Here is an 11374-nt window from a genome sequence, read left to right on the forward strand (position 1 = left end):
TCCAAACGGCTTTAAAAGTTCATATGTATACCAAGGTACATTAATATATTGAGATTACATAAATTATATTCCCATGATGTAATAAAATGTATCCAAAAACAAAAAAAACCCAACGTGATTGTTATTGCATGTATTTCAAACAAGCAAAACATCACAATAAACTCCGACCACCCACCGATAAAACAATTTGGTGACCGTCATCGTCCGTCAGAGTTCAGGCGAGTGTCCTTGAAAGAATATTACAAAAAACAAAATCATATTTTTTCCAATATTGATTTTATTCGCGTCATATATGAACCTTGTCGTTTCAATTCACGTTTTTTAGCTTCCTCCCTTAAGCCCGTGTTCCGTATTATTCCTTACTCAAACAACCCTAACCTAATCGAACCTTTAAGGTTACGTAAAACTCATTAAGTTGCATACCGGCTAAATACTCTTATTTGGTTTTCAAGGCCAAAATAGACGGACAAAAAACCCTTTAAAGCTAATTCCTCTTTTCTCTATGCAGAAAACCAATCGCCCAACATGGAATTGCCTCAAAGTCACATCACTGAAGTTATTTGACGAGATGATGTCGTCAAATGTGATTCCCATATGGCGGGGGATTCGATTAGTGCATGTAGCCGATTACGTAGATGAAAGGACGACTGATGATCCAAGGTGAGTTTGCTTTTACGAAGGATTAATTCATTTTTTTTTTTTTGAGTGTGTGTCTTATTGTTTTTGGTTCTGTCCTTTAACCTTACAACGTACATTTTCATATACAAACAGTGATACCGATACTGGAGCTACCTTTCAAAGGGATTCCGAGAGTTTTGTGTTTCTGGATCAAATTTCCGAAAGAATGGCTAGAGTCCTACAAACGCATGCCTTGCAAGTGAGCTTTAAGGAAATCGTTGATGGATTTGAGCTAGATGGTAAAGGTGAGTAAGTTAATTGGTATATACATATATGAAGGTCCAATTGAAGGCGTTTAGGTGGAAATTCAATATTTACTTTTGTTCGACTTTGGTATCTATGCATAGTTTACTTTTTTTTTGAGGATTTTCTTATAGTGAAAAATGAGATCTAAGAAATTTCGTCTTCTTATAACATTACGACATTTGTAAGTGAATTTAATGTTTTCATTTTCTTGCTATTCACAAAGCTTCAGAAACAAATTCGTCTTTGTTGAAGGTTGATTATAAAATAACATAATTTTATCTTGAATGCAATAAAAATAAGAGTTTGGTACAGAGGGAAATTTAATTTTCGAGCTAAAAACGATTCCATATTTTAATCAAATTGATTACATTCTTTTTGTCATAACTTCCGGCATGCTCATTGAACTGGAATTCTTTTTGTCTTTTTATTATACTTTGCAGAAATTCAATAAAGGTTAAAGTTTATTTGTAGAAAACCAAATTATCAGTATGGTTTAAATCTAAATTACTAAAAAATGGAGAGAGGTTTTTCAATTGACACGGATAGATTTTTGGGCCCCGTGGAGGCCATTTTGTCTTGCTTACATCAGCTGTCAAATCTTTTGTGCATTAACAACTTGCTTATGACAAATCATCAATACAAGTTACATGTTTGAACAGCAAGTTGAAATGATAAAACTTTATTATCAAAATGAGTGCTTGTTAAAATTTTAGACGACCGGTTCAGTAAACAATTAGCCAACACCTGTACGTTCAAGAAAGACAAGATCGGACGAGAACATCGCCGCGGTCCGTGAAAGTGTACGGCAGAACCAGAGGAAGTCTATTTCTCGCCGTGCGCAAGATCTCGGTCTTTCGAACACTTCAACTTGACAAATTTTGAGTCGGGGCTTGGGTCCTCATAGAAGATCCAGGTGAACCAGGAGCTTAAAGTTTATGACCATAGACAACTTCGCTTGTACGCTGGCTGGACTTCCAATCGTTGGGAAAAGGACCCCCTTTTGGCCAAAAAATCATCTTTAGTGACTAGGCGCATTTTTGGATGAAAGGCTGTGTTAACAAACAAAATTTGCTGTATGTGGACGACAGCAACCCATGCGAGGTTCACAAGTTGATAATACGTCCTCAAAAATTTACCGTTTGGTGTGTATTTTGGACCGGTGCGGCGGCGGCGAGCAGCGTAATTGGTCCGTACTTTTTTGAAGACGCAATTATTGAGACGGTCACCGTCGAGAGAGAGCACTACATAACGATGATAACTAATTTCTTATGGCCTAAATTAAACCATATGGATATGGAAAACAATTGGTTGCAGCAGAACGGCGCTACGTGCCACACAGCAAACGCTACAATTGACATTTTGCATTAACGATTTGATGTTAAGGTTATCTCTCGCACAAGTGATGTGATTTAGCCACCAAGGTCAGGCGATTTGACCCGGCTAGACGTTTTCTTGTGGGGCTTATTAAAGTTGCAGGTCTTTGCAAATAAACCATAATCAACCGATGACCTAACGGTGAACATAACACAGGCCATCACTCAAATTCAGTCGGTATTTTAATGAAGTCATAAATCACTCTTAATGGCATATATGAGCCTTTCAAAGAAAAAAGTTATTTTAAAATAATTTTTTCAACATCTACCCACCCTTATTGAAAACTCTATAATGAAAAACATTTAAAGAAAATTATTTTAGAAATATACAATGAATTTCTTGTTTACTTTTAAAAAACTGGAACGTAATTTTCAAACTTGTTTTATAAGTTTTAAGTAAAATCTAGTTAAAGAATTTTTTTAACATAAACATATTTTTTTGATTTAGAGATTGAATGTTTAATATCACAAAGTGTTAAGCCAGAAGCAATTTGGTTTTATAAAATTATTTAAAAAATAATTGATATTTTGAAGAAAAATAAAAAGATTCCAAATTTGAAATCCACAAAATAAACTCTGGTGTTTCCCAACACTCCGTTTTTCTCTAGTAATTTGTCCTTGTTTTCATTATTGAATTTTTGTCATTAACTTTTAGTCCACTAAATTGTTTTGCAAGCGAAATTACACTCAGATTGTTGGGACAGCGTATGATAAGCTCCTTAAATTGTTATCTTCAAAATTAAGAATCATAACCAGTTGAAGATATAACGCGCCTTTAAATCTCAAAGCTTTAAAACCCCAATAGAAGTAGTAGTTGAGTAGTGAACTTCAATTGGGGAGACTGGTCAGCTTTCAGTTTAAGGTACAAAATCACCGATCATTATCGCTTTTTTAAAAAATGTAGTTTTAAAAATTTCCAAATCAAACTCAACACAGGGGATAAGGACTTCCGAAGTATCAAGGCACGACTACTAGTGAAGATTTTGAAATTTGCAAGATATGAGAAACCGTTCTACATGACAAGATTTTTCAGGCTTAAGCAGATGCGTTGGCATTTGTTTTATGTCAAAATAAAGTATAGAATGCTTTATTGAATTAAGATTGAAATATAAGTAATGGACCGGACAAAATTTCACCTTTACTACTAAGAAAATGTGGAATTAAATTAGCTCAAACCTTTACAAACATCTTTAATATTTTCTTGCTACAGGACAATTTTTAAAAATTTAATTTTATTTCCGTTTTTTTTTTTTTTTTTTAATCAGGTTCAAAGCAAGAGTTAATAAACTATAGACCAATCTGCAAGCTATCTGCTATACAAAAATGTCAAAAAATTCCTAATAGAGAAATTGAAAATATTTGATATCTGAACATACAAAATGGTCCATCTCATTTTTTGGATTTAAGCAATGCAAAATATTTATAAATCGAGTTTTTTTATTTTATATATTTTCTTTTTTAATCCATCTTCCAAGCGACTGGTTTTTCCTATGAAATTAGTTTGAAATATATTTTTTTAATAATTTCTTAAAAAGTTTATTCAATTAAAAAACATAATAGCTTTCAAAGTCCAAAAAATCGTAAAAAATCAATAACACAAGAAAATCTGAACCGTTTTATCAAAAATATTTAATGAATATCAAAATTCAAAAACTTTTATAATAAATCCCAACAAATTAAAGCGTTACAGTTCTAGTTACGAGATTCTGCTTTGGATTATTTAAAGAAAGAACATAGACATTCTGATAAAGAGTAATGGACCGGACAAAATTTCACCTTTACAACTAAGAAAATGTGGAATTAAATTAGCTCAAACCTTTACAAACATCTTGAATATTTTCTTGCTACAGGACAATTTTTAAAATTTCATTTTACTTCCGTTTTTTTTTTTTTTTTTAATCAGGTTCAAAGCAAGAGTTAATAAACTATAGAACAATCTGCAAGCTATCTGCTATACAAAACTATTTGAAAAAGTGATGTATAACAAAATTTCGTTCTTAATCGAAGAAAAGATTTCAGTTTTCCAACAAATTCTTCTAGTAGGTAGATCTACTGCAACCATACATAATATTTAAAAAGTGTTACAAAAAGATATAAGTTTTACTGACTTTGCGAAAGAATTTGACAGAGTCAGTAACAACTACAATTGCTTTATTTAAGTATGAGTTCGTCTCTTTTAAAATGGTTTGATATTTATGTCCCATCAGGCGTTCCATAAGGTAGCCATTTAGGATTTTTGCTTTTTCTTATATTTGAGAATAATATTCAAGCCAAATCTACTAATTTTGATTGTCTCTTTTTTGCCGAGGGTTTCAAGATCTGCCTGAATACCGGATTGTTGTCTTCTTCTAAAAACTACACATTAAACCAAATGCGATATAAACAAAACATCTAATGTACGTCGTCAAGCAAAAAAGAAATCCTTCAAGATCCTAACAAAACAGCAGGAGATTCAAAAATAGATGCCGTAGATGGATTTGCCGTCGATAGTATTCAAAGTCATAATGAGGTTGAGGTTTCATCCGGCAATTTTCCATAAGCGAATATCAGACCCAAGAGGTAGCATCGAAAGCAAAAGCTTGTGGTCTCAAAAATGACATCGGTCTTTGGCCAGCTAATACTTATATAACAAAGGAAATGATCAAATATTTTACTAAAATAAGTTCCCTAGAACTTCTAAATTGTGATCAAGTATCTCTGCAAAATTCAGTTCATCAAGATCAGCGGCGAGATATAAACTTAGTTCGGAAATTTACGAAGAACATGTTTACACGCCGCAATAAAAATCAAGAGACCGTCAATTGATTCTGGCTTTGCTTTTCTCCAACTACGGGGAAAATATATTGTTATGCATGCAAATTGATATCCCCTAAAAACAACAAATTCAGTGGAGAAGGTTTCAGTGACTGGAATCGTCCCTATGAACATGAGATTTTGAAAACTCATTTGGAATCAGTAATGATTTTAATGCAGCGGGGAAAAGTCACAGGACGCATCGATCAAGAGCTAGCGATACAAGAGGCTCAACAAATCGAGTATAGGCGAGAAATCCTGAGAATCCTGAGTTCATTGCTGAGCGCGAATTAGCCTTTCGAGGTAACAATGAAATTGTTGGCTCACCAAGATATTTAAATTTCCTGGGAATTTTTTGAATTGCTAGCCGAGTATGAACTAATTCTGGCAACCCATTTGAAAGAGCATGCAAACAAATGGAGTGGTCATGTCAGTTACCTTTCGTCCACGATTTGGGAAGAACTGATCGGTTCTATGGGTGATAACGTACTAACTGAAATAGTATCCAGAATTTAAAAATCGAAATATTATTCCGTATCAGTGGACTCTACTTTCGACGAAGCTCACATTGATCAACTAACTATACTTGTTCGATATATGGAAGGATCGACGCTTAAATAAAGGTTTCTATTCTTTTTACCAAACTGCAGTCATACTACTGTCGAAGCCACAGCAACCGTTCTGCTCAAATTTTTAGGGAAACATCAAATAGACATCATGGACTTCCGTGGCCAATCATATGACAATACTGCAAAAATGAGTGGCAAATACTAGAGGATGCAGGCTCTTATTTTGGAGAAAAATCATTTATCGACGTTCGTACCTTGTTGTGGTCATTCTCTGAATTTAGTGCAAAAGGTAGTTGCTAACTCTTGTATATCGGCTGTTTAAATCTTTGATTTTGTACACGTTTTTTACAACTAGTACAGAATGGCACTAAATTTTGATTGAGAAATTATCGGAGAAGAAAAGCGGCCAGTTTTTAGTTTTGAAAAAACTCAGCGACCCTCGTTGGTCTTGTGATTTAGAGCCTAGTCTTGGTAATGAGTTGGTTCAATTTATTTCTTTGATCGATTCATACAAAAAGGAAGAGGACTATGGAACAAATTGCATTGAGAATGTTTTTGGTTTTGATGGAAACAAATTGCACTGGAGAGCGCTCATTTTTAAAAATAAAGATTATAAAATATAGGGTTCGAACCACGATGGGATAACACCGTCTATCGAAGCTTTCTCTCCTGAGTATTGAAAGCGATTTGCTCCGAGAACTCCATTTCAACGAAACCATCAACGATTTTTCGGCGAAAAAAGCTCGAAAGGTTCCGTTCGTTAACCCTAAAATTTAGTTTCAGATAATTTTTTTTTCCGTTTATATTTATAAGTGTTTGTTCAATACTAAAGGAATCACAATAAATTATTTATTGAAAAACTCGAGTGAAAAAAATGGTTTGCTTTATTTTGAAAATAATTTAATGTGAAGGAGCCTCCACTCCTTTATTGCTTCGAGGGGTAAGGACCTCTTCATCTGGCCCTGAATTTAAGATATTACAAAAATTAGCTCATTATCAGAACAAGAAAATTTTCTTAGAAAGTTCTTAAACATTCATTTTAATATTTTGTTATATATGAAGCTTTATCGCAGTCAAACCAAAGTAAGTAAAGACTTGAAAATAGTTTTGAATATCAAAATTGTATTTAGCCCATCTATACCTGATTTGCGGTTTATGAACGGGTATAAAATTCTTATTACTTGCAGTTTTCAGATCAAACGATACCAACAGAGTTTAGCTGTAATGATAGTTTTGTAAGGTATTCAGTGATATTGTAAGCTATTAATAGCAGATTGAGGCAATAGGCTAGACGAAAAAATGCCTGTGACGTAAGAAAATATAGAAAATTTAGTGATTAGTATTGCTGGTCCTACTCTTAAATGTTGAAAAGTATAGGTTCCAGCACAGACCCCTCTGGAACTCCACTTACTTACCTTCGATGTCCAAAAGTACTAATACTAGGTTACTTTTAACGTGATTTTGAATTTTTTAAATTTCATGGCTTCGGTATTGCATCCGAGAAACTTTTAAACAAAATTTTAATTTTGTAATTTTTTAAACATATGTTAACCATTTTGTTTTATTTAATTTTTGCAAGAAAAAAGATTATTTGTGTAAATCACTAAACCAGTTAAGTGTAATTGAAATTTTATATACAAACCTACAAGTTTGTATAATATCTTTTTTTTTGAGTATTAAAATATTTAAAAATTAAATGTATAAATAACTCATTTTGTGTCCCAATGCGTACAACTTTGAACTAAATGTATGAACCTTTAATTTATTTGAATGCTGGTATTTTGTCAAAAAATTGCTAACAGAGAAATTGAAAATATTTGATATCTAAACATACAAAATGGTCCATCTCATTTTTTGGATTTATTCGTAAGCAATGCAAAATATTTATAAATCGAGTTTTTTTATTTTAAAGAATTTTTTTTAACAATTCGCTTTAATTTAAGGAATTTAAAATAGGATTAAATAGCAGTTCTTGTCGTCGAAAAATGTTTAGTTTGGCTAATACCATATATTTTCTTTTTTAATTCATCTTCCAGGCGACTGGTTTTTCCTATGAAATTAGTTTACAATTTTCTTAATAATTTCTTAAAAAGTTTATTCAATTAAAAAACATAATAGCTTGCAAAGTCCAAAAAATCGTAAAAAATAAATAACACAAGAAAATCTGAACCGTTTTTTCAAAAACATTTAATGAATATCAAAAATCAAAAACTCTTATAATAAATTCCAACAAATTAAAGCGTTACAGTTCTAGTTACGAGATTCTGTTCTGGATTATTTAAAGAAAAAACATAGAAATTCTGATACAAAAGGGGATTGCTCATTTTATAAGGGACATACGGCCCGGAGTGTACACCAATGAATTTGGTATCAAATTAAAGGTTGTTCTAAGCCTAATATATATATATCCGGCTTAGAACAACCTTTAATTTGATACCAAATTCATTGGTGTACACTCCGGGCCGAAAATGAGCATACCCCTTTAAGTCATATCAATGATAATTTTTTTTTGTTTTAAATAATTTTCTAAAGAGACTTTTGTGTTTTTGAAAACCTTATTGCAGGCAAATCATCTGAAGTCTATGGAACTCCTCGTCACAGACGTCATCGAAACAACATGATGATTGCAATGGTCTTTGGAGTTACAGCTTTGGGAGCAGTGATGGTACCTGTTGGATTTCAGGTTTTGTCGGTTATTAGTGGAAAAGCATTGCTTTTGGCTAAAATGGCTTTGTTGTTAGCATCAATAAATGGCTTAAAAAGGGTATATGATTTTATTAACAATGGTTTACTTATTATTCAATTAAAAGTTCTTTTAAAATATTTTTTTTTAAATAACAGATTGCTAATAGTGGTGTACATTATGGATTATATCAAGTTCCACATGATCCATTTGGTTATCATCATGGCTATTATGATCGTGGTGATGCTCAACATCCTCGGAATGTACCAAACATCTTGACTAATCGAGTTGAAGAAATTTAAGGAATTTATTTTTAAGAAAATAACAATTAAAGAAGTTTTTGAATAAGTTATTTTGTAGTTGCAGCGAATAAATAAATAAGGTATTGAAAATATATTTTTATACAATTAAATGAAATGAATTTATTTACTTTATAGATAAGATTTAAGGACTTGTAGTTTTAATAGTATGGAACAAATACATTAAGTAAGGTAAGGCTTAAAACCTGTTCAAACATTTTTGTAATCATTTTTGTATTTTCGAACAACAACGGCTTAAACATGTGAAGAAACTTTGGTTGCTGAGCTAAACCGCTTTACAAGTCGCATATTTTTAGAATATATAACTTGAAAAATAAAACTTGGAGGCGGGCTGAAAATCCGGTGTAATTATTCATGTAAGAAAAGGCTAGGATAAACACTGCTTAGCTTGAATCTCAGTTTTAAATTTGAAAGAAACAAAACGGAAATTTGAAAACTATGCCATTAATTATCAAAGTTCAAGCTGTTTTTTGTCGAAAGTTTTTGTTTTTATTTAAAATGAAGCTGTAGGTTAATTTTTAACTTCCTATATTAAAATATTGTCGAGTTAAGTATGTTCAAAGTCCCTAGAATAGAAACCAAAGGTTTTTAGGGAGATGTCTACCCGTGCGTAATAACATTAACAAAAAGGAGAAAGGCCTTTTTATTAACTTTCTATATGAAGTTATTGTAATAGGTCCGATTTGTCAAATTGAAAATTTTGACATTTCTCAACGTTTCAGGGTCCCTAAAGTTGAAATAAAGGATTTTTAGAAAGATTTCTGTGCGTGCGTTTGCTCGTACGTCCGTACGTTAGCCACGTTTTTTCGTTGTCCATAGCTCAAAAACTAGAAGAGATATTGACTTCAAATAAATTTTGTTATACAGATTAAAAAGCAGAAAGGGCTCTCAAGAAAATTGCGTGGGTGGTTTTTTTACCATAGCTGTTTAAAAAAAGGTGAACATTTTGGTTAACCTATATATCTTACGACCCAAAAACGCAAGAGACTTCAATTAAATTTTAAATTATATAGTGTAACGTGATACCAAACAAATATATTTTTTGAAAAAAATTCAATTAACGGTCTTTTTTATAAATAAAAAAAAACTGAGAAAAAATATTTGTCACCTCGAAAATTCTAATACAAAATAATTTTATCTCCAAAACAATTTTGTGCCACGAAAAATCATGTTTTTAACATCTGGTAAAATTTTGAGAAAAATCAAATTGACAGCTTTTTTTATAAAAAAAAAATAAAAACCGAAAAAAAACATTACTCAACGTTTTTTAAAATTGAATTTCGACTGGAATATCTTTTCAAAAATTGAAATTATGGCTTCCAAATAATTTTAACTTATAAGAAATATTGTTTTCAACATTCGGACAAATTTTGAAAAAAATCGAATTAACAGTTTTCTTACAAAAAAATAAAAACTTAAAAGAAAATGTAACAAAAGTTCGTAAAAATCGATTTTCGTGAAAAAAAACTTTGTGATTATGGCTTCCATCTGAATTTAACTTACAAGAAATATTATTTTCAACATTCAGTAAAATTTTGAGAAAACTCAAATTGACAGTTTTCTTACAAAAAATAAAAACCTAAACAAAAAATTAATATTACTTGGTAAAAATTTACTTTCGACTCAAATAGCTTTTCAAAACTTAAATATTGTCTTCAAACTTTTATATTTCACAGAAAATATCGTTTTCTATATTGAGTAGTTTCTTATAAAAATCCAACATTTCGTTTTTAAATAAAAAAATAAAATCTACAAAAAATAGTTCTTGATATCTCTCAAATTAATTTCATTCATCCAATTTGAAAAAATTTTAGACAATTGGTAAAAAAATTGTGTCGAATAAAAAGTTATTTAACAAAACCAGATATTTAAACATAACTATTTCTATATATGAACAATATTGTTGGTAATTTTAAATTTTTTAAAAATAATTCAACTAACAACTTTCTTAACCCAAGACTAAAACAACAAACTTATAAGCAGAACAAATAGACAGACGGAATGGGAAGTTATCAGTGTGGGTCGCATCCCAGCCTCTTTTTTAAAATTGAGAAGCTGTCATACACTATTCTGCTGCAGGACAAATATGTGTATAGTTAGCTGTTCGATGGAGATGTTCCACCTACTTCGACAAAGTCTATTAGTATCAACTCTGCGTATAATTTCAGTCAGTTTTTTAATCTTTTCTAGATCAAATATGATTGTGGTCTAGTCTGGTTTTTGAATTTCCTTATACTCCTAAATCTTCTTATTGAATTCACGACAAGAAATAAAAAAATGAAATTATATTCTTTGCATGAACGAAAACCTTGAGAACGCTGCTAGGCATGTAGTACCAGCTGTATTTGGAAATATACACATTCTTAGTATCTTGTCAAAGATTCGTTAATCTTTCTTTATTGAATTCACGACAAGTTGCTATACTGTTCTAAATATTATTTCAAAATAGCTTATGAGTTCTTTGTCAATTCCTGTAATTCCTGAACTCAATTTATGATTTGCGAAAAAGCGTCGAGCAGTATTTCTGTTATTGCTAGTTTAGAAAAATCGACAAGTAACACCATTTTGAGCTTAAAATTTTCCTTAATCTCTTTTTCTTTCTGTAAATGCAGTTTTATTTTCTTGGCCACCTTTTTGCCAATTATTAAAAGGCTATATGTAGGAGATGTGCAGCAAGAATTCAAAAAATCTGATCAACGAAAAATAAGATGT

At 31.3% G+C, this 11374-nt stretch overlaps 1 protein-coding gene across 1 annotated transcript; it reads left to right on the plus strand.

Moving 5' to 3' along the window:
- The first annotated feature begins 502 nt into the window (after nt 1–502).
- On the plus strand, nt 503–8696 carry LOC129943294 (uncharacterized). Its single transcript, XM_056052616.1, has 4 exons — nt 503–660; nt 772–923; nt 8224–8423; nt 8501–8696. The coding sequence occupies exons 1-4, from the start codon at nt 503–505 to the stop codon at nt 8642–8644; spliced, it is 654 nt and encodes a 217-aa protein (XP_055908591.1). The 3' UTR covers nt 8645–8696.
- Nucleotides 8697–11374: the final 2678 nt, after the last annotated feature.

This window comes from Eupeodes corollae, chromosome 1, assembly GCF_945859685.1.
Source record: "Eupeodes corollae chromosome 1, idEupCoro1.1, whole genome shotgun sequence".
Taxonomy (NCBI): Eukaryota; Metazoa; Arthropoda; class Insecta; order Diptera; family Syrphidae; genus Eupeodes; species Eupeodes corollae.